The sequence below is a fragment of the Salvelinus alpinus genome, chromosome 4, assembly GCF_045679555.1.
Source record: "Salvelinus alpinus chromosome 4, SLU_Salpinus.1, whole genome shotgun sequence".
Classification (NCBI taxonomy): domain Eukaryota; kingdom Metazoa; phylum Chordata; class Actinopteri; order Salmoniformes; family Salmonidae; genus Salvelinus; species Salvelinus alpinus.
In genome coordinates, this window is record NC_092089.1 from 84,723,478 (window position 1) to 84,747,655 (window position 24,178).

Sequence of the window (24,178 nt, forward strand, 5' to 3'; positions counted from 1 at the left end):
ATGGGTAAGCTCCACTTCTGGGGCCTGTTGCACAAAAGTAGAATTAAGACATCCGGGATAAATGACTCAGCTGAGCTCAATGAAGCCAAAACATGTGCGTCCAGGCTTAATTGGTTGCACAAAGACCAAGCCAGGATGAGCAGACACGGATTCATTAAGCCAGGTGAAACCAATCCTGGATAGGTGCGCGCTCACGGCTCACTCAAATAGACCCCGCCACAGATTAACTGATTTACCATGGCAACTAGAGCCGCGTACTTTTCCCCGTCGGAAGCACAAATCCTCATGGAGGCATACGAGGAGGTAAAAGATATAATTAAGAAGAAAGGCAACACCGCCACAGTGATAAAGCAAAGAGAAAAAGCGTGGCAAAGTATTGCAGACCGCCTGAATGCGTAAGTAGTGCACAATTACACACTCACCGCTCCGCTGAAACATCACAATTACAATTCAAATATTTAATTCACATCTCCAAAAATGCAGTTGTACTGTAATTATGAAACGGTTACATTTTTAATTGAAATGCACTGCAGATATGAGTGAAATTGTGTAAAGTAACTCCATCACACTGTATAAAGCTATGATAGATTTTTTGATATTTTTACTGAAAACAAGACAAAAATACCAAGTAATTTTTTGCAGTGTGACTCCATTAAATGTGTGTGTGTGTGTGTGTGTGTGTGTGTAGATTAAACATGAACGGGCCAAAACGGACATGGCAGCAGGTCAAAATCAAATACAAGAACATTCTGCAGAATGGTATGGTCCCTGACTAATATTTAACAAAGCACAAGCATATATTGTACCCAGAAGGTGCCTGCTCACACATTGTCTGTACTGTTTTAGCAGTGAAAAAGAATACCCACAGACAAGGCACGGGTGGTGGGTCACCAAAGGCTGACCTTACCCCAGCAGAGGACATGGCCTTGGAGCTAAATAAAGGCAGGCCCGTCTTAGAGGGGATCCCTGGGGGGAAAGAGACGAGCATAGGTTCCTCCCAAGATGCCACCCGCTTCATTCAAGGTATGTCCTTCCATCTCTACATGGGATACAACCACATTCATATTGAATCAATTTGGACTGTCTGACTTTGGTTTACCTATTGCCTTGCAGTGTCTGGCAGCACTGTGTTCCTGTTAGAGCCACCAGCACAAGCACCAGACGATGCTGATCCAGTGAGTACTCCATCAAAGGCATACTGTAGGCCTGGCATGTCTTGTCTACTAGCTTCAATATGAATCCGATTAAATGTGATAGGGTGAAGGCCCCAGTGCAGCAGCAACAGCACATGATGGAGACGATGATGAGGAGGAGACCATCTCTCTGGATTCCAGAAGGCATGAGGTATCATGTTAAGACTGTGAAAGTACTATTTACTCTACAATGGTGAGGAGTCCTCATCAAAATCAAAAAATCTAATTTCTTTTACAGGACCCAGATGCTATACAGTGGGAAAACCAGCCTGGCAACATAGTGCGTATTAATAAAAGGACACCACATCCTGCCAAATTCCAGCTGCGCTAATTGTATTGTGTTCACAGAGCTCACAAGCTATCAGAAAGTTGTATGGCAACCACCTCCGGCGCCAAATAGAACTGGCAGACGCATACATTCAGTACAAGAAGAAAAAGATGGAAAATCTTGCACTGGAGTCCGAAATAAAAAAGAGGACAATTAGTAAACTGGACCTTGAAATAAAAAAACTTGAGAGGGAGGTGAGATATGCCTTCAATGTACACTGTATGCTAACTGTAACACAAATGTATTAATCATTATTTTTCTTTCCTCCCCCAGCTCCAAGAAGATGACACAGCTCAAAATAAAAATTAGGTATATTCTCGTAAAGTCAAGTGAGCCATGACATATGAGCTCTTATTGTGAGCACACAGGACGGTGGCATCTTTCTAAGGTTTTTTTTATTTTCCCAGCAATCAGTACAACCAAGTCATCGTTATAAGGCATCGCCCTCTTTTGCCCACCCCCCCAGCACCAGGTGTGGCCACTAGCCTATATGAAGGCCCAAAATTGTGTGTTCCTTTCTGCTCTGACAATGGCATGCCCATTCGTGCGAGATGTGGTGGATGAAGAAGCACTTGTGCTGAGGAGAGCCTTCAGGCGAGAAAGGGTCTTCAGGGACCGGTTGGACCCACTGGCCTTCCCTGATGACCATCTATATGAAAGATACAGGTTTTCTGCAGATGGCATCAGGTATCTATGCAGACTACTGGGTCCCAGGATTAAGCACCGCACTGCACGGAGCCATGCACTGAGTGTGGAGCAAATGGTTTGTGTGGCCTTGCGCTTTTTTGCTAGTGGAGCCTTCCTGTACTCAGTGGGGGATGCAGAACAGCTGAACAAGGCCACAATTTGCCGCACAATAAGGAGTGTGTGTCTGGCTATCAAAGCATTAGCAGATGTCTTCATCTCCTTCCCTGGCCACAGAAGACTCTGTGACATCAAAGAGGAGTTCTATAGGATTGCAGGTAAGAGGATCTACAAATTACAGGACAACTGTTAACACATAGTAGGATACTCATTACTTTGTGTGACAGGTTTCCCCAATGTCATTGGTGCAGTGGACTGCACACACATAAGGATAAAAGCCCCCTCAGGTGCCCATGAGGCCGATTTTGTGAATAGGAAATCCTTTCACAGCATTAATGTTCAGGTGAACATAACTTTTTGATATTGTCCATTGACGAACACTCTGCATTGCCAGTGATGTGCATTGATTGGTGTAATATTCCTCATCTTATGATTTCAGATGGTCTGCAATGCTGACTGTGTGATCAGCAATGTTGTGGCAAAATGGCCTGGCTCAGTCCATGACTCCAGAATCTTTCGGGCCTCTGAAATCTATCAGTGCCTATCACAAGGTAAGCCACACAACCCCTATTTATAACCATCATGGCTGTGTCAAGAATATCACTGTGTTTATGAGGTAGTAATGATGAGATTTTGTGTTGACAGGTGAATTCTCTGGTGTGTTGCTGGGAGACAGGGGGTATGGCTGCCAGCCTTTTCTCCTGACACCTTTCACAGACCCCCAGGAAGCACAGCAGGCCTACAACCATGCCCATGCCAGGACCAGGGCCAGAGTTGAAATGACCTTTGGCCTCCTGAAGGCACGCTTTCACTGCCTTCACAAATTAAGGGTCAGCCCTGTTAGGGCATGTGATATTACTGTGGCTTGTGCTGTCCTCCACAATGTGGCCTGCCTGAGGAAGGAGAGGGCCCCCAGAGTGCCACCAGCCATGGACTGGGACAATCCGGCAATCTTCCCTGATGACGACAGTGGTCGGCTGCTGAGGGACCAATATGTGTTGAATTATTTTAGTTAGTATGTGTGCTTTCAATTTTGGTTAAATATGTCCTGCGGTGGCAGAGGAATTTGGGTTTTTTGGGGTTCGTTTTTTGACGAATTTGGCCTCTTATGATGTTTGTGCGGTATACTGTGTGTAATACAAGGCTGCAGGGAGGCTACTGCATCCATTCATTTGTCTGTTCAGTTGATGTGTATGGATTTGTCCTGCATTTATTTTAGTGTGCAGACATGCAGGGTGTGTTATATACAGACCTTTGAATGTGTATGTATCATTTTGTATAATATGCTTGGATTCTGTGCTTTCCATCTTGTAGAGTCACTGTGACTTCAGTTTCGAAAGGAGCTGATGGTTTACCTGCTTTGTTTTGTCCTTATTCAATAAAGGAACATAATGTTACACATTGTGTTTTTATATTCATATGGAATGTGTATTTGTTTATATGACAGAGTACTAGGGCCACACTGAAGAAAAAGGATAAAGTCATAAATTTATGAGGCTGGTTCTTTCTGCAGAAAAGCTACATATTGTTTTTACAGTTTTGATACTTATGACAATGTGATACTTAATATTCTGGCACATCAGCATGTCTTTGTTTATGAAACCATACTGAAGTACAATTTCACGAAATGCCCCACATCTGTCATTTTAACAACTGTCCTCCTTTAAAACAACTGGTTACAATATTATGACTTGTGTTTTTTTCCCCTCTGTGGCCCTAATATTCTATCATTTTATATATAGCCTTATAGTCTATGGGAAACTGTAAATTATCTAATGATAGCAACATCATCTAAAAATCATTTTTTATCCCAAATCATTGAAATTAATGATCACAAACGTTTAAATAATAACAGTGGGTCTAGTTATATGTGATAACAATGTATAGTGAGCAGTGAAATAACTATTGGTTTCCATTTGTGGTGACTGCTGACTGACATTAGGGATGAGATTAAATAGATCCTGGAATTTAGCCTGGTCTGGAGCAGGCTAGCTCCACAGAATAAATCTCCATGGTAATTTATACCATAACATATCCTCCTGCCCCCTATCCATCTTTAGTGCAACCGGATTACGGATCAATTGAGCCAGGATCACCAAGATATCCTGGCTTAATCCCTTATCCTAGTTTTGTGCAACAGGCCCCTGTTTGCAGTTTGTTTTGTATCTATAGGTCTATCTGATTCCCTAGCATGTGTTTACTTTTACAATTTGGGTTTAGTGTGTGTCTGAGTGTGTATATTTTTGTTTAACTATCCTTGTTGGTCCCCACGAGGAAAAATGCTATTTTAGGCTTAGGGGTTAGGTTTAGGGTTAGGGTTACAATAAGGGTTAGGTTATAATTATGGTAAGGTTTAGGGTTAAGGGTTATGGTTAAGTTTAGGGTTAGGAGTTGGGGTTAGGTATACTTTCAGGGTTAGGGGTTTGGGGTTAAGGTTAGACTTAGGGTTAAGGTTAAGGTTAGGGTTATGGTTAGGTTAAGGGTTAAGGTTAGGGTTCGATTTATTGTTGGGGTGAGGAAAAATAGGAATTTGGATGGGAACAAATTCTTTGGTCCCCACAAGGATAGCAGTACAAAACTGTGTGTGTGTGTGTGTTTGTGTGTGTGTGCGGGTATGTGTGTATGTGTATACGTATGTATTGTGTGTACGTCAGCGGAGTCTGCTGAGGGGAAGACGGCTCATAATAATGGCTGGAACGGAGCAAATTAAATGGCATCAAATACATGGAAACCATGTATTTGATGTATTTGATACCATTCCACTTCAGCCATTACCACAAGCCCGTCCTCCCAAATTAAGGTGCCACCAACCTGCTGTGGTGTACGTGTGTGTCGGCTTTGTGTGCTTGCGAATGTCTTACTGCATGGCTATAGATGTTCAAACAGGATGCAAAGTTTATGGGCAGGGCCTGTTACATATTTACTGTATGTATAATGATTAATTTCTCTCTCCCTCTCACGGTCTTAAGCAGCCCTCGCTCACTTCCTTGACTAGTACTTTACTGAACTTCAGTTCCTGAGGGTGAGTAGGTTCAGTTTGTTTTTAAATTGTTATGTTTAAATCTCAACCTGTCTACATTATGAGATCCCATTGGATGAGATGAAGAAATGTTATACATTTTAATAGATCATTCCATCCATAGTCAGTTTTATTTAGGACACTGGTAGCCTTTCATCTTGCGGTTTCCTCTTCTTGTAACTGGCAGGCACAAAGAAAGTCAGCTGATAAGTGATTCAATGATTATCTTTAGTGATGTGTGAATTCCCTGATCAGAGAAAGAAACTCAAATAATTTTAAAAACATAGAAAGAGAGCAACATGTAAGACAGAAAGGTGAACAAAGTTGAAGGAGGAAATAAGGGGCCAAAGTCACTCTCTCGTGAATTGTTTTATTGTTTTGTTTTGCAAAGCTGGAAGGGTGGGAGGTAAAGATCAGTGAGTCAAAGTCTATAGAGATTCTGGGAAGGACAGCGAGAAAGAGAAGGCCTAAGATTCTGGAACTAGAGAAGGCCTAGGATTCTGGAAATAAAGGGTTAACAAATAATAACTGTTTTATAAGTTCAATACTGTTTGAAATCCTCTGAATTCAGCAAATGTAATTGAAATCATGAATCCATATAAAAGTATTTCATTGATTGAAGTTGAATTACTGACCCCCTTTACAGGACAACCAGACATCCTCCTGTATGTGCTGAACAGGACCAACCCTTTGAGAACATTGCGCTGGTGGGCACAATCACCATGATTTTATTGCTACAATTGAGTGATACACAATCTGTATTGTAAATTAGCAATAAGGTAGATCAAAGGTAATAATAAAATAAAGTATATATCATTCTTAATGGTGTCTTAGCTCCATTATCACATGCTTTTTATGCATTGTCATCACATGTTCAGATTTATGGCACAGTGTTGTAATTCTCTTTGATCAACAGGGGGCAGTCTAATCTCACGCTATATGACAAGACAATTTGAGACTTGTGATAAGAGTACGTAAATGGTTTACTATCGAATCATGTGGCTTTACGGCTGTGTAATAAAGTGCGCTATAACTCCAGTGTCTGGTGTCCGCTGGCTGTAACAGCATCTCCATATGGAATAGCTCAGGGTTCCAGTGGAGCTGCTGTTATGGGCGGAGAGACACCTCTGGTCGTCACCCTGGATGCACTGTGTAGACCTAAATCTACTGTATGTGACGTTGTCTGTGCGCTTGTATGTACTGTACTTGAGTAGGCCTTTTAATACTAATGTATTTATATGGTGTTTCTTTTCAGTGTTTCTTTTCACAATAAAAATACTGGCATTTACTGTAATTGTCTCTCTTGTTTAGTGTGTCTGGTCTTTATCACAGCCTACCACATATTTGGGCCAGCAATGAACACACACACACACATTTTTATTTGGCTATCAGACAGGGCATTATAGAGCTGAGTCCAACTTTTAAGGAATTGCCGGATAGTGAGGCCAAACCAGCAATGTGCTGCAGCTGTCACAAGACTGGGTGAGATGACGAGGAGTCAATTGCCTGTTTCTTCATCCTCGTTCCTCACCTTCATCATTTTGAGCGACGATAGGCCTACGTACTTCATTCATTCGGTGGGACTTTTATTTTGAAGTTCACACTCCACTTCCGCTTTCTGCGTGTCACACACACAAGTGTCAGCCAGCAGGTGAACGCGATCACATAACTCAAAAGGACAGGTAAAAGTGATGTTTTCCTCCTTTTGAAGAATAGTGTATGTTTATTATTAAATGTTTAAGAGAAATTACGCTCTCGACTTCTATAAAAGATTGCTAATAGCTGGCTAGATACATTCATTCTCAAGTTACTGGAGTTTGATTGTGCTTGGTGCGTGATTGACTAGTAGTACAAACTAGTTGGGGCGTGTTTGGCTTGTCAGGAGGGAGGGACAATCAACACTTCAAGACCTCGCCTACTTTAGCTAACGTTACTCTACTACTGTGATCTGTGATAAGAGTTGCACTAACAACTTAGCCACATCGCCATCTCTCTCTGCTGTTTTCAGATCCAAAGCGACACTGTTGTGTCAAACCAGCTCACCATGTTCCGCACTAGGGATAAAAAAACGCCAGAACAGTTCCAGGATGTTTCGCAAGGTTTGAAAAAACTTTACCGGACTAAACTCTTTCCCCTGGAGGACAGCTACCAATTCCACGACTTCCACTCACCGGCGCTCGAGGATGCGGACTTCGACAACAAACCCATGGTTCTCTTGGTCGGTCAGTACTCGACCGGGAAAACGACCTTCATTCGGCACCTGATGGAGCAAGACTTCCCCGGTATGAGGATAGGGCCCGAGCCGACAACAGACTCTTTCATAGCTGTGATGCACGGTGACCAGGACGGGATGATACCTGGCAACGCCTTGGTTGTCGACCCCAAAAAACCCTTCCGCAAACTCAGCGCATTTGGTAACGCGTTCCTCAACAGGTAAATACTCATTCCAAGTTCCCACGCACTAGTAGGGGAGCGTATGCCTTTTGTAAAGTACAGTATGCAAAAAGGCTATACCTCATACGTAGGACTAATAGCCAGCAGCTCATTTCATAACTTGAAAGAATAACTAGTTACTGTACATGCCACTAAAGTTACTACAAGGACACATTGTTACTTCATTGTTTATCATCTGATCTGATGAAGTGTCAGGTGACAGTCATAATGTCATTGACAGTGACACCACTCCCAGCATTCCATATAATACCTACTGCACAAGCCTCTCCCTGTAGGGACTTTTTGAACCAAAATCTCTACTGTTGCATCATATTCCTCCAGTCATTTAGGCCAAGGTGTTTACACCTTCATTTCATCACCACAACAGATTTTAGCCTCTGTTGCACCCACCACAAACACCTGTTTGTTAACCCACCTGGAAAAGTCACCATGCCAAGTAGACAACCTTTTCCCCTTGGCTATTTGAACAGTGTGTAACAGCACCTAGCCTAAACTAGATGAGTCACATCCTAGTCTGGCAACACTGCAGCAGATTGATTTGGGCTCATGTCACTGTAAGGTAAATGAAAAAATATGAATGACTTTGTTTACAGTAGCCAGACAACAGTGAGTTATGTCTTCCTCTTAGTTGAATGGACATCCCAGGGCAGGCTACAGATGCCACATCAGTAGTAACAGCTGGCCAACTCCCACTGTGGCTTCTGACTGCTATGAGACAAAGTCAAAGTGCAGTGCTGGTATGTTCTTTATGGTAGTGTGACAGCACAGTCAGTCAGCATCTAGGCTATAATGGTTGCAGGCAGCCTAATTCTGATATTTTGCCACTTAATTGGGCTCCCTGTCTAAACGCAGCCGACTAGTCAGTACTCATCTGGTCTTCTTGTGTGTTCAATGACTCATTATCATGACAAATCAAAGTGATTCAGTGATCCAGATTGTTCTATGGCACATTCTGACACCATAGTCAGTTGTTCTAGTCTGTTCTATATGGCATTATGACAACAATCAATGGGAGTTTGTCTGTTCTGGGGCTTTATGTGTGTTCTATTTTCTTTCAGACTTCAAACTAGGGCTGGGAATTGCCAGGGACCTCACGATAGGCAAAGACTAATAGGGATCCCAATCATATCGAATCTCTAAATAAACCAAATTATCACAATACTGAGGATATGTAGGCTATTGCGATTCTCCCCATTTTCTACATGTATTAAGATTCGATGCTGTGATTTTATTGCGATTTAATGTTCCAAACATATTGCTCACCATGCGTCTGCTGCAGAGGGACGAGAGCCATGAGAAAACAAGTTTTGATCAATCATGGAAATAAAAGTGCTGAAAACAAATTAGCTCCCTATTTTAAAAAGATGGAGAACAAACTATGAAGGAAAAATAGTGGTGTTTTGGTGGAGGTACAGTACAGCCAACAAGTGCCAAAATTATATTGTCAAAAACAATACTATATGAAATATCGTCAAATATTATCCCGATATGTAACTTTTGGTATTTTCTTCCCCCATCACTACTTTAAACACAGAATCCCTCAAGGTTGGTTTATTGTAGTGTCCTTTACTGAAGTAGTCCTTCTTTCTAATGGATACCTCCTCTCTGTGAGAGCTTGGCTGTCACCACAAGACACAGATGGTCAGATAAACCTGGCCTTGTCTCTCTCTGTGCTACAGACTGACTGGACAGGTTTTAGAGGAACTCATGTGCTCAACCTGGCAATAGGTCATTTCCTCAACCTCAGATTAGCTGTGGTGCTTCGCACACCGCAATATGCTGGTTCAAGACACATGGGTCACCACTGATACTGGACTACACTGCTGCTCACTCCTGTTCTGGGGTACTACATTGCCCAGGATGCATTGGTACAATTGATTTCTGTTGGCTCATAGCAGAGAAAGTCAATGAGGGTCAATTGATAATTAGCCTTGCTTAGATGCTAATTGACGAGATGAACAAGGCGTAACAAGGCCCATTAGACAGGGCTGTTTCACAACAAGACTGATGACTATTGTAACCGAGGGAGCAGCACAGACACAGATGGTGAGATGATTATAGATCTATAACCATAGCATTGGCCTTTAATTACCACAACCAGCCATCGGACGCTCTCTCTGTGTGTGTGTGTGTGTGTGTGTGTGTGTGTGTGTGTGTGTGTGTGTGTGTGTGTGTGTGTGTGTGTGTGTGTGTGTGTGTGTGTGTGTGTGTGTGTGTGTGTGTGTGTGTGTGTCCACAATGGGTGTAGTAAGAGTCAAAGGCTATTGGGGTTCCGTTTTACTGAACTCAGCCTGTTATTTCAGGACACTGACTGACTCTGCACATTACTGCATGGGGTCTTCCAGTAACATCTCAAAGGGAAATGTGTTGTTAAGTACTTAGGCCTACTTGTCTTGCACACAATGTCCACCATGTCCTCAAGCCTCATAGTATTTCTTCACTTTGGGGAGTTGTAGGGCTGCCTGATGAAGGGTTCAGAGAGGGAGGGGGAAGAAGGGATGTGGGTTACTGTTTGAGTAGTGTCTGGTGGAGCAGGAGCGATTCTGAGGATAGCACAGTTGTGCTGAGCTTTGTGTGAAAAATGTTAGATAAACGGGAAGGCGTGGACTTTCAAATCACATTCGTCAACAACGGGTGTAGACTGACAGTGAAATGCTTACTTGCAGGCCCTTCCCAACAATGCAGAGAGAAACATTGAAAAATAATAGAAAGATAATAACACAAGGAACAAATACCCAGTGAGTGATGATATGTACATGTAGAGGGGGTAAAGTGACTAGGCAACAGGATCGATAAACAGTAGCAGCAGCATATGGGATGAGTCAAACTATTTAGTATGGGGGGGGGGGATTGCAAATAGTCCGAGTGGCTATTTGGTTAACTATTTAGAAATCTTATGGCTGTTCAGGGTCCTGTTGGGGGTCCTGTTGGTTCCAGACTTGGTCTATGACTTGATGTAGAACTTCTTGAGGATCTGAGGGCCCATGACAAATCTTTTCAGTCTCCTGAGGGGGAAGAGGTGTTGTGCCTTCTCAATGACTGTGTGTGTGTGTGGACCATGTTAATTCCTTAGTGATGTGGACCCTGAGGAACTCGAAGCTCTCCATCCACTACAGCCCTGTCAATGTGAATGGGGGCGTTTTCAACCCTCCGTTTCCTGTAGTCCACGATCAGCTCCTTTGTCTTGCTGACATTGAGGGAAAGATTGTTGTCCCGTAGCAGGATTTCTTATAAGCGTCAGGATTAGTGTTCCACACTTTGAAAGTGGCAGCTCCAGCCTTTAGCCCAGTGCAGATGTTGCCTGTAATCAATAGCTTCTGGTTGGGATATGTACATGTGGTCACTGTGGGGAGACGTTGTATATTTGGCAAATATTCCCATTGTGATATCATACTACTCTACCACAGGAGTTTTCACTCCCCTATTTCTTTTACTTCTTGTTTGGCCTTACATTTCCTCTCCTATGAGTGGTTGTGTAATAATGTAAGCTAAGAGCTTAGTTCTACTAGTCTTGTGACCTAATGCCTGTAGCATAATGTCCAGAATATAAGTTCTGAGGGAGCGGTGGGGCAGCAGGGTTCTGAGGGAGCGGTGGGGCAGCAGGGTTCTGAGGGAGCGGTGGGGCAGCAGGGTTCTCAGGGAGCGGTGGGGCAGCAGGGTTCTGAGGGAGCGGTGGGGCAGCAGGGTTCTGAGGGAGCGGTGGGGCAGCAGGGTTCTGAGGGAGCGGTGGGGCAGCAGGGTTCTGAGGGAGCGGTGGGGCAGCAGGGTTCTGAGGGAGCGGTGGGGCAGCAGGGTTCTGGGATGAGAAGGAAAATAAGTGGTCAAACGTAACAATCGTTGTTCCTGCTTGAGGAAACTGTAGTCTTCTGTTTGACTGACCTAGCCCTCTCTCTCCAGATACAAAACATGTTGTTTTCTCTGTGTGTGTCATGATTTGCTCCCAATTATACACTTACCTACTTGAAGTTTTAGGCTGAAAACATGTTTGGGCTGACTAATGCACGACTATAATATGATGTATTGTTTAGACTTGCCAGTGAGTCAAGGTTATTCATAAGTTATTCTATGGACAATTGAATAAATTATGCAGCATTCAACTCTCTCAAACTTGTTTTTGAATTTTGTTTTGTTCCACTTCCAGGCAAACCATTCAATTCCCATTTCTAGCTGTGACAGGTTGACTGTAAGCATAGTTTAGACGTAGATCAATGCCTGTCTTTGTCAACATCCTCACCTAACTGGTTGTTAATGTCCCTCTCCCCCATCCCTTTCTCTCTCTCTTTTATATCTACCTCTTTCACATCCACCCTCCACTCCATCTCCTTGCAGATTTACGTGTGCTCAGATGTCCAACCCGGTCCTGGAGAGCATCAGTATCATTGATACCCCTGGAATCCTGTCAGGAGAGAAACAGAGGATAAGCAGAGGTCAGCCTCACACCCACGCAAAAACACTTGCTTTTATGTTTTTTCCACAGTCATTTATCACAGTTATCTCTATAAAGGTGTCAAGCCTGACTGTGTCAACCACTAAGTGGGTCAGAGGTAACACAGGCAATTTAAACCTCACCTAAGATGAGAGAATAGTATGCAATACTTCTCTTTTCTGTTAAGAGAAGTACAACTAATGCAACTGACTCTTATGACATTTGGGGTCCTAGGAAGGGAAGCTGACTAGAACTGAGATGACTGAGTTTCCCCACAATCCATATGTTGCACATTTTTTCTGATAATGCTCAGCCAATATCTTATTGGCTCATTCTGCTAATACTATTTGGTAATATAATTTTTTATTGGGTCATTTTTTCCCACTACAAGTGAAAGGTTGAGAGATCAAATTGTATTTGTCACATCATGCTTCATAAGCAACAAGTGTAGCCTAGCAGTGAAATGCTTACTTACAGATCCTTTTCCGACAATGCAGAGTTGAATGTAGAGTGTATATGTTTGTTTTTTAAAATTAAGAAATAGTGACACCAGAAGTAAATACACAGTGAATAACGAGTAAAAAAAAGAACATGGCTATATACAAGGAGTACCAGGTAGCTATGTACATATGGGTAGTGTTAAAGTGACTAGGCAACAGGATAAATGATAGACAGCAGCAGTGTATATGGTGTCTGTGTGCATGTGTATGTTATGTGTATGTGGCATAAGTATGTGTGGGTAGAGTCCGGAGTGTGTGGGTTAATGCAGGTACTCCGATTAGCTAATAAGCAGTCTTATGGCTTGGGTGTAGAAGCTGTTCATGTTTCTGTTGGTTCCAGACATGAACAGAATCTAGCCCCAAGCAAAAATACTGCTAAACAAGACTGCTAGAGAGCTGGGCAGAGATCCCAAGAGAGTAGAGACAAGGAAAGAAGGGACAAAATGGAGAAGTATGATAGAGAGAAACATAGCTAAGAGCTATGAGATGGGGAAAGTATGAGAGATAAACATAGCTATGAGATGAGGAGCAGAGGGAAAGTATGAGAGATAAACATAGCTATGAGATGAGGAGCAGAGGGAAAGTATGAGAGATAAACATAGCTATGAGATGAGGAGCAGAGGGAACGTATGAGAGATAAACATAGCTATGAGATGAGGAGCAGAGGGAAAGTATGAGAGATAAACATAGCTAAGAGATGAGGAGCAGAGGGAACGTATGAGAGATAAACATAGCTATGAGATGAGGAGCAGAGGGAAAGTATGAGAGATAAACATAGCTATGAGATGAGGAGCAGAGGGAAAGTATGAGAGATAAACATAGCTATGAGATGAGGAGCAGAGGGAAAGTATGAGAGATAAACATAGCTATGAGATGAGGAGCAGAGGGAAAGTATGAGAGATAAACATAGCTATGAGATGAGGAGCAGAGGGAAAGTATGAGAGATAAACATAGCTATGAGATGAGGAGCAGAGGGAAAGTATGATAGAGATAAACATAGCTATGAGATGAGGAGCAGAGGGAACGTATGAGAGATAAACATAGCTATGAGATGAGGAGCAGAGGGAACGTATGAGAGATAAACATAGCTATGAGATGAGGAGCAGAGGGAAAGTATGAGAGATAAACATAGCTATGAGATGAGGAGCAGAGGGAAAGTATGAGAGATAAACATAGCTATGAGATGAGGAGCAGAGGGAAAGTATGAGAGATAAATATAGCTATGAGATGTGGAAAGTATGAGAGAGATAAACATAGCTATGAGATGAGGAGCAGAGGGAACGTATGAGAGATAAACATAGCTAAGAGATGAGGAGCAGAGGGAAAGTATGAGAGATAAACATAGCTATGAGATGAGGAGCAGAGGGAAAGTATGAGAGATAAACATAGCTATGAGATGAGGAGCAGAGGGAAAGTATGAGTTGGAGAAAGTATGAGAGAGAAAAACATAGCTAAGAGCTATGAGATGGGGAAAGTATGAGAGAGATAAACATAGCTAAGAGCTATGAGATGGGGAAAGTATGAGAGAGATAAACATAGCTATGAGATGGGGAAAGTATGAGAGAGATAAACATAGCTATGAGATGAGGGGAAAGTATGAGAGAGATAAACATAGCTATGAGATGGAGAAAGTATGAGAGAGAAAAACATAGCTAAGAGCTATGAGATGGGGAAAGTATGAGAGAGATAAACATAGCTATGAGATGGGGAAAGTATGAGAGAGATAAACATAGCTAAGAGCTATGAGATGAGGGGAAAGTATGAGAGAGATAAACATAGCTATGAGAGGAGGAGCAGAGGGAAAGTATGAGAGATAAATATAGCTAAGAGCTATGAGATGAGGGGAAAGTATGAGAGAGATAAACATAGCTATGAGATGGAGAAAGTATGAGAGAGAAAAACATAGCTAAGAGCTATGAGATGGGGAAAGTATGAGAGAGATAAACATAGCTATGAGATGGGGAAAGTATGAGAGAGATAAACATAGCTAAGAGCTATGAGATGAGGGGAAAGTATGAGAGAGATAAACATAGCTATGAGAGGAGGAGCAGAGGGAACGTATGAGAGATAAACATAGCTAAGAGCTATGAAAGGAGGGAAAGTATGAGAGAGATAAACATAGCTAAGAACTATGAGATGGGGAAAGTATGAGAGAGATAAACAGAGCTATGAGATGAGGAGCAGAGGGAACGTATGAGAGATAAACATAGCTAAGAGCTATGAAAGGAGGGAAAGTATGAGAGAAACAGAGCTATGAGATGAGGAGCAGAGGGAAAGTATGAGAGATAAATATAGCTATGAGAGGAGGAGCAGAGGGAAAGTATGAGAGATAAACATAGCTATGAGATGTGGAAAGTATGAGAGAGATAAACATAGCTAAGAACTATGAGAGGAGGAGCAGAGGGAAAGTATGAGAGATAAACATAGCTATGAGATGGAGAAAGTATGAGAAAAACATAGCTAAGAGCTTTGAGATGGGGAAAGTATGAGAGAGATAAACATAGCTATGAGAGGAGGAGCAGAGGGAACGTATGAGAGATAAACATAGCTAAGAGCTATGAAAGGAGGGAAAGTATGAGAGAGATAAACATAGCTAAGAACTATGAGATGGGGAAAGTATGAGAGAGATAAACAGAGCTATGAGATGAGGAGCAGAGGGAACGTATGAGAGATAAACATAGCTAAGAGCTATGAAAGGAGGGAAAGTATGAGACAAACAGAGCTATGAGATGAGGAGCAGAGGGAAAGTATGAGAGATAAATATAGCTATGAGAGGAGGAGCAGAGGGAAAGTATGAGAGATAAACATAGCTATGAGATGTGGAAAGTATGAGAGAGATAAACATAGCTAAGAACTATGAGAGGAGGAGCAGAGGGAAAGTATGAGAGATAAACATAGCTATGAGATGGAGAAAGTATGAGAAAAACATAGCTAAGAGCTTTGAGATGGGGAAAGTATGAGAGATAAACATAGCTAAGAGCTATGAGATGGGGAAAGTATGAGAGAGATAAACATAGCTAAGAGCTATGAGATGAGGAGCAGAGGGAAAGTATGAGAGATAAACATAGCTAAGAACTATGAGAGGAGGAGCAGAGGGAAAGTATGAGAGAGAAACATAGCTAAGCGCTATGAGATGGGGAAAGTATGAGAGAGATAAACATAGCTAAGAGCTATGAGATGGGGAAAGTATGAGAGAGATAAACATAGCTAAGAGCTATGAGATGAGGAGCAGAGGGAAAGTATGAGAGATAAACATAGCTATGAGATGGGGAAAGTATGAGAGAGATAAACATAGCTAAGAGCTATGAGATGAGGAGCAGAGGGAAAGTATGAGAGATAAACATAGCTATGAGATGAGGAGCAGAGGGAAAGTATGAGAGATAAACATAGCTATGAGATGAGGAGCAGAGGGAACGTATGAGAGATAAACAGAGCTATGAGATGAGGAGCAGAGGGAAAGTATGAGAGATAAACATAGCTAAGAACTATGAGAGGAGGAGCAGAGGGAAAGTATGAGAGATAAACATAGCTATGAGATGAGGAGCAGAGGGAACGTATGAGAGATAAACAGAGCTATGAGATGAGGAGCAGAGGGAAAGTATGAGAGATAAACATAGCTATGAGATGAGGAGCAGAGGGAACGTATGAGAGATAAACAGCTATGAGATGAGGAGCAGAGGGAAAGTATGAGAGATAAACATAGCTAAGAGCTATGAGAGGAGGATCAGAGGGAAAGTATGAGATATAAACATAGCTAAGAGCTATGAAATGTGGAAAGTATGAGAGAGATAAACATAGCTAAGAGCTATGAGATGGGGAAAGTATGAGAGAGATAAACATAGCTAAGAGCTATGAGATGAGGAGCAGAGGGAAAGTATGAGAGATAAACATAGCTATGAGATGGGGAAAGTATGAGAGATAAACATAGCTAAGAGCTATGAGATGAGGAGCAGAGGGAACGTATGAGAGATAAACAGAGCTATGAGATGAGGAGCAGAGGGAAAGTATGAGAGATAAACATAGCTATGAGATGAGGAGCAGAGGGAAAGTATGAGAGATAAACATAGCTATGAGATGAGGAGCAGAGGGAACGTATGAGAGATAAACAGAGCTATGAGATGAGGAGCAGAGGGAAAGTATGAGAGATAAACATAGCAAAGAACTATGAGAGGAGGAGCAGAGGGAAAGTATGAGAGATAAACATAGCTATGAGATGAGGAGCAGAGGGAACGTATGAGAGATAAACAGAGCTATGAGATGAGGAGCAGAGGGAAAGTATGAGAGATAAACATAGCTATGAGATGAGGAGCAGAGGGAAAGTATGAGAGATAAACATAGCTAAGAGCTATGAGAGGAGGATCAGAGGGAAAGTATGAGATATAAACATAGCTAAGAGCTATGAAATGTGGAAAGTATGAGAGAGATAAACATAGCTAAGAGCTATGAGAGGAGGAGCAGAGGGAAAGTATGAGGGATAAACATAGCTAAGCGCTATGAGATGAGGAGGGGAAAGTTTGAGAGATAAAAACATAGCTAAGAGCTATGAGAGGGGAAAGTATGAGAGATAAACATAGCCAAGAGCTATGAGATGAGGAGGTGATAGTATGAGAGATAAACATAGCCAAGAGCTATGAAATGAGGAGGGGAAATTTTGAGATAAACATGGATATGAGATGAGGAGGGGAAAGTATGAGAGATAAACAAAGCTAAGAGCTATGAGATGAGGAGCAGAGGGAAAGTATGAGAGATAAACATAGCTAAGAGCTATGCGATGAGGAGGGGAAAGTATGAGAGATAAACATAGCTAAGAGCTATGAGATGAGGAGGGGAAAGTATGAGAGATAAACATAGCTAAGAGCTATGAGATGAGGAGCAGAGGGAAAGTATGAGAGATAAACATAGCTATGAGATGAGGAGCAGAGGGAAAGTATGAGAGATAAACATAGCTATGAGATGAGGAGCAGAGGGAAAGTATGAGAGATAAACATAGCTAATAACTATGAGAGGAGGATCAGAGGGAAAGTATGAGATATAAACATAGCTAAGAGCTATGAAATGTGGAAAGTATGAGAGAGATAAACATAGCTAAGAGCTATGAGAGGAGGAGCAGAGGGAAAGTATGAGGGATAAACATAGCTAAGCGCTATGAGATGAGGAGGGGAAAGTTTGAGAGATAAAAACATAGCTAAGAGCTATGAGAGGGGAAAGTATGAGAGATAAACATAGCCAAGAGCTATGAGATGAGGAGGTGATAGTGTGAGAGATAAACATAGCCAAGAGCTATGAAATGAGGAGGGGAAATTTTGAGATAAACATGGATATGAGATGAGGAGGGGAAAGTATGAGAGATAAACAAAGCTAAGAGCTATGAGATGAGGAGCAGAGGGAAAGTATGAGAGATAAACATAGCTAAGAGCTATGCGATGAGGAGGGGAAAGTATGAGAGATAAACATAGCTAAGAGCTATGAGATGAGGAGGGGAAAGTATGAGAGATAAACATAGCTAAGAGCTATGAGATGAGGAGCAGAGGGAAAGTATGAGAGATAAACATAGCTATGAGATGAGGAGCAGAGGGAAAGTATGAGAGATAAACATAGCTATGAGATGAGGAGCAGAGGGAAAGTATGAGAGATAAACATAGCTAAGAACTATGAGAGGAGGAGCAGAGGGAAAGTGTGTGTAAATGCATACATCTATGTGTGTCAAGAGTACCCTATTTAGCCTTGGGGGGTGAAACGCCGTACTTCAATACCACATACATACCTCAGATCACTAGGATTCCACATAGACACACGCACACACACACACCTGACTGTATTGTTCATTGGGGGTATGACTGTGCCGGGGGCCGGTGTTGTGTGTGTTAGAAGCAACAGTTGTTGGTAGACTGGAGAGAGTGGTGCAGTAGTCATTGTGTGGGGACAGTTGTTTCAAACTATCCATTTAATGGAAAGAATGTCCTCTAAATCCCACAGGCCTCTGACTTTCAGATTCCCTTATCGTTCTCTCTCTCCGTCTCCCCCATCTCTCTCTCTCCTGTCTTAATATGCTAGTGTTATGATTTCCCTTTCTCCTCTCTGTCTGTGATTCTGTCTCTTTCACTCACTTTCTCTTGCTCGCATTTGTTCTCTCCCACTCACTCTTTCCACTGCCCCTCCCACCCCCCTGACACACACACGCACAAAGCCTGCCCCTGGAATGCGTGTGCAGCAGATCTGGTGCTGATTGTGTGGCCAGCTGCATAGATTAGCTTTTTAGACTGACTGACTGACTGCATTCTTCTCCGATCAGATGACTGCACTAATCAAAACCATAATTCCCCCCTCTATTTCTCTTCCTTTGTGTTTTTAAAGAGCCTCGGCTCGCTGCACCAGAACTCCCCAGGCTTCTGTTCAGAAAAGGAAAAGCCTCTCTGTTCCTATTGCTTTTCAGACTCCTCTGTTTCCTGTTGTTTTTTAAATAGGCTAAAGAGGATGGCACTGAACACGTGTGAATATTTGGACAGTATCAGAGATGTTTTGAAACATGCTGCATAGGGTCTATACTTTCAGTATGTCGATCAGTAGTGTTGTCCATTATAGGGTCATGTTAGCCACAATACACCACCACCCACACCCTCAAAACCCAATACCCACTTTTCCTATTCATTTTGTCATCTCATCTTTCTCCCCACAATCTCATTTGGGGTTCCTCCTCAACATAAGTCTTGCTGATAGACACAGTCCAGACTGTGAATCCAGCATAACCCGCCTTGCCGTTCCACAGGGTATGACTTTGCAGCAGTACTGGAGTGGTTTGCGGAGCGTGTGGACCGCATCATCCTCCTGTTTGACGCCCACAAGCTAGACATCTCAGACGAGTTCTCTGAGGTGATCCGCGCCCTGAAGAACCACGAGGACAAGATGCGCGTGGTGCTGAACAAGGCTGACCAGATCAACACGCAGCAGCTGATGAGAGTCTACGGTGCCCTCATGTGGTCGCTGGGGAAGATCATCAACACCCCCGAGGTGACTTATTATTTGTTTTATTTCAACAAAGATGTGCCTGAAATCGCACCCTATTCCCTATTTAGTTCACTACTTTGCCTATATATTACACTACTTTCCCACAATCAAAAGTAACTATATTGGGAGTAGGGTGCCATATCAGATGCAGACATTTTTAAATACATATAGAGTTGCCTTAGCTGTCGGACTACAACAAAACAAAACAACATTTAAGGATAAAAGAAACAGTAAAGTCTAACAACTTATTTCCATTGTGTTCTCTCTGGGGTCACCCACACTACTCTAAGTCGCTTTGGACAAAGGTGTGCTAAATGGCATATACACTACTGTTCAAAAGTTTGGGGCCACTTAGAAATGTCCTTGTGAAAAGGTGACACTGGACATTCTTTTATTTTTATTGGCCAGTCTGAGATATGGCTTTTTCTTTGCAACTGCCTAGAAGGCCAGCATCCCGGAGTCGCCTCTTCACTGTTGACGTTGAGATTGGTGTTTGTGAGGCATCTGTTTCTCAAACTAGACAATCTAATGTACTTGTCCTCTTGCTCAGTTGTGCACCGGGGCCTCCCACTCCTCTTTCTATTCTGGTTAGAGCCAGTTTGTGCTGTTCTGTGAAGGGAGAAGTACACAGCGTTGTATGAGCTCTTCAATTTCTCGCATGGAATAGCCTTAATTTCTCAGAACAAGAATAGACTGACGAGTTTCAGACGAAAGTTCTTTGTTTCTGGCCATTTTCAGCCTGTAATCGAACCCACAAATGCTGATGCTCCAGATACTCAACTAGTCTAAAGAAGGCCAGTTTTATTGCTTCTTTAATTAGCACAACAGTTTTCAGCTGTGCTAACATAATTGCAAAAGGGTTTTCTAATGATCAATTAGCCTTTTTTTAAATGATAAACTTGGATTAGCTAACACAACGTGCCATTGGAACACAGGAGTGATTGTTGCTGATAATGGGCCTCTGTACGCCTATGTAGATATTCTATCAAAAATCAGCCGTTTCCAGCTATAATAGTCATTTACAACATTAACCATGTCTACACTGTAATTCTGATCAATTTGATGTTATTTTAATTGACAAAAAATGTGCTTTTCTTTCAATAACAAGGACATTTCTAAGTGACCCCAACTTTTGAACGGTTGTGTGTGTGTGTGTGGGGGGATATGTGTATATACATAAACTTTTTCAGGACCCGGTCTTCCAAAGATAATTCGTAAAAATCCAAATAACTTCACAGATCTTCATTGTAAAGGGTCTAAACACTGTTTCCAGTGTTGAACCATAAACAATTAATGAACAAGCACCTGTGTAACGGTCGTTCAGACACTAACAGTTTACAGACGGTAGGCAATTATGGTCACAGTTATGAAAAGTTAGGACACTAAAGAGGCCTTTCTACTGACTCTGTAAAAACACAAAAAGAAAGATGCCCAGGGTCCCTGCTCATATGTGTGAATGTGCCTTAGGCATGCTGCAAGGAGGCATGAGGACTGCAGATGTGGCCAGGGCAATAAATTGCATGTCCGTACTGTGAGATGCCTAAGACAGCGCTACAGGGAGACAGGACGGACAGCTGATCATCCTCGCAGTGGCAGACCATGTCTAACAACACCTGCACAGTATCTGTACATCTGAACATCACACCTGCCAGGAACCAGAACCAGGAACGCACAATCCCTCCATCAGTGCTCAGACTGTCCGCAATAGGCTGAGAGAGGCAGGACTGAGGGCTTGTAGGCCTGTTGTAAAGGCAGGTCCTCACCAGACATCACCGGCAACACCGGCAACGTCGCCTATGGGCACAAACCCACCGTCGCTGGACCAGACAGGACTGAAAAAAAGTGCTCTTCACCGACGAGTCAGATGTTTTGTCTCACCGGGGGTGATGGTCGGATTCGCGTTTATCGTCGAAGGAATGAGCGTTACACCAAGGCTTGTACTCTGGAGCGGGATCGATTTGGAGGTGGAGGGTCCGTCATGGTCTGGGGTGGTGTGTCACATCATCATTAGACTGAGCTTGTTGTCATTGCAGGCAATCTCAACGTTGTGCGTTACTGGGAAGACATCCTCCTCCCTCATGTGGTACCCTTCCTGCAGGCTAATCCTGACATGACCCTCCAGCATGACAATGCCACCAGCCATACTGCTCGTTCTTTGCGTGATTTCCTGCAAGACAGGAATGTCAGTGTTCTGCCATGGCCAGCGAAGATCCTGGATCAGCTGTTGGATCGGAGGGTGAGGGCCATTCCCCCCAAGAAATGTCCGGGAACTTGCAGGTGCCTTGGTGGAAGAGTGGGGTAACATCTCACAGCAGGAACTGGCAAATCTGGTGCAGTCCATGAGGAGGAGATTCACTGCAGTACTTAATGCAGCTGGTGGCCACACCAGATACTGACAGTTACTTTTGATTTTGACCCCCCCCCCCCTTTGTTCAGGGACACAATATTCAATTTCTGTTAGTCACATGTCTGTGGAACTTGTTTATGTCTCAGTTGTTGAGTCTTGTGTAAATATTTGTATGAACATAACATGTTAAGTTTGCTGAAAATAAACGCAGTTGACAATGAGAGGCCGTTTACTTTTTTGCTGAGTGTACGTGTGTGTATTGTGGTCCTCAGGTGGTGAGGGTGTACATCGGGTCGTTCTGGGCCCAGCCTCTCCTGATCCCTGACAACAGGAAGCTGTTTGAGGCTGAGGAACAGGACTTGTTCCAGGACATTCAGGGGCTTCCCCGGAATGCAGCGATACGGAAACTCAATGACCTCATCAAGAGGGCACGGCTGGCTAAGGTGAGACGGGATGGGGGAGGGTTCCCAGATGGGTGTAGGGAAGGTGTGATGGAATATCCAAGAGGACACTTTAGCAGAGTTAAAGTTAGTAGTATTTTGTTGTGGGTCAACAGGTAGTTTCTAAAGGATGTTTGAACCCTTGTCCATGCCTACATCTTTAGGAATATTATGGCAGAATATCAGTCTGGGTCAATAGCTTGTTTCTAAAGGATGTGTGACCTTTGAACCCTTGTCCAGGTCCACGCCTACATCATCAGCTCTCTGAAGAAGGAGATGCCCAGTGTGTTTGGGAAGGAGAACAAAAAGAAGGAGCTGATCGCCAACCTGGGAGAGACGTACCTGAAGATAGAGAGGGAACATCAGATCTCCCCTGGAGACTTCCCTAAACTCAAGAAGATGCAGGTGAGATGGAGCCTCTGAATCCATATCTAGTTTAGCCTTTGTTTCCTCAGAGAAAAGTTCATGGTATAGTTTCCGTACACACGTCCACACCAGAGGTTAATCAATGTGACTCTACAAACTGAAGTGTTATCCTGTCCTCCATATTATGTTGTTGAAGAAATGAAGACCATCCAATGATGAACATATTCTTTGTTAATGACCTCAGACCTTTAACATAGTATATATCTCCCATCTCCTTCATCTCTGTAGGAGCTCCTGGCTGGACACGACTTCTCTAAGTTCTCTACCATGAAGCCCAAGCTGCTAGAGGCTGTGGAGGACATGTTGGCAAACGACATCGCCTGCCTCATGACCCTGGTCCGCCAGGAGGAAGCCGCCATGCCCAGCCAGGCTGTCCACGGAGGCGCCTTCGAGGGCACCATGTCCGGCCCCTTCGGCCACGGCTATGGAGAGGGAGCCGGGGAAGGCATCGACGAGCTGGAGTGGGTGGTGGGCAGGGACAAACCCTCATACGATGAGATTTTCTACACGCTGTCGCCAATCAATGGTAAAGTGTCAGGCGCGGCAGCCAAGAAGGAGATGGTGAAGTCCAAGCTGCCCAACACGGTCCTGGGCAAGATCTGGAAGCTGGCTGACGTGGATAAGGATGGTTACCTGGACGACGAGGAATTTGCGTTGGCCAATCACCTGATCAAGGTGAAGCTAGAGGGGCATGAGCTGCCGGGGAAGCTTCCGGAACACCTAGTGCCACCTTCTAAACGCCACCAGGAGATTGATATGGGAGAGTGATATGGAACTGGGAGGAAGGGGGAAAACCACAATCTAATGAGCCAGGGAGAGACTGGGGAGGGGTTGTTTTGAGGCGTGGGGGGAAATGTTTCTGAAGATTAGCTGAGGGAGGGTTGGGCGGGTGGAGAGTTGGTACTTATGAATGGACATTAACGGAATGGGTTGATTGCTGCATGAGGGAATGGGATGGGGAAACTTGCTAAATAAATGTTTTGCAAATATATCAGATCCCAAAAATATACTGTCCATATGTTGATCCAAAGAGACATAATTAACTCAATTAACTTCTAAATTAGAATATTTTATCTATATTTTTGTATTTCCTGTCTGTTTACTATGAGATGCATTCAAATGCTTCCATTTTATTATTTTCTCAGATGAATTAAAAGGAAATATTTATCCCAAGAAGGTAGTCTAGTATTTACTATGTTGGAAAACTTTTACATACTGGCCGCGTTGCAATTTACA

At 43.1% G+C, this 24,178-nt stretch overlaps 2 protein-coding genes across 7 annotated transcripts; both read left to right on the forward strand.

Annotated features, from left to right (window-relative positions):
• Positions 1 to 11: 11 nt before the first annotated feature.
• On the forward strand, positions 12 to 3,722 carry LOC139574604 (putative nuclease HARBI1). Of its 5 annotated transcripts, XM_071399339.1 has the most exons (12): positions 12 to 395; positions 689 to 759; positions 847 to 1,023; positions 1,114 to 1,175; positions 1,258 to 1,344; positions 1,432 to 1,473; positions 1,542 to 1,715; positions 1,795 to 1,830; positions 1,929 to 2,483; positions 2,553 to 2,668; positions 2,765 to 2,876; positions 2,971 to 3,722. In XM_071399339.1, the coding sequence occupies exons 9-12, from the start codon at positions 2,012 to 2,014 to the stop codon at positions 3,339 to 3,341; spliced, it is 1,071 nt and encodes a 356-aa protein (XP_071255440.1). In that variant the 5' UTR covers positions 12 to 395; positions 689 to 759; positions 847 to 1,023; positions 1,114 to 1,175; positions 1,258 to 1,344; positions 1,432 to 1,473; positions 1,542 to 1,715; positions 1,795 to 1,830; positions 1,929 to 2,011; the 3' UTR covers positions 3,342 to 3,722. The 5 variants fall into 5 exon arrangements, with proteins under 5 accessions (XP_071255440.1, XP_071255439.1, XP_071255442.1 ...); XM_071399338.1 differs by having other exon boundaries at positions 1,432 to 1,715; XM_071399342.1 differs by lacking the exon at positions 2,553 to 2,668 and having other exon boundaries at positions 21 to 395.
• Positions 3,723 to 6,946: 3,224 nt separating this feature from the next.
• Positions 6,947 to 24,115, forward strand: LOC139574606 (EH domain-containing protein 1-like). Of its 2 annotated transcripts, XM_071399343.1 has the most exons (7): positions 6,947 to 7,026; positions 7,353 to 7,777; positions 12,128 to 12,225; positions 19,491 to 19,732; positions 22,349 to 22,519; positions 22,757 to 22,921; positions 23,171 to 24,115. In XM_071399343.1, the coding sequence occupies exons 2-7, from the start codon at positions 7,389 to 7,391 to the stop codon at positions 23,708 to 23,710; spliced, it is 1,605 nt and encodes a 534-aa protein (XP_071255444.1). In that variant the 5' UTR covers positions 6,947 to 7,026; positions 7,353 to 7,388; the 3' UTR covers positions 23,711 to 24,115. The 2 variants fall into 2 exon arrangements, with proteins under 2 accessions (XP_071255444.1, XP_071255445.1); XM_071399344.1 differs by lacking the exon at positions 6,947 to 7,026 and having other exon boundaries at positions 7,276 to 7,777.
• Positions 24,116 to 24,178: the final 63 nt, after the last annotated feature.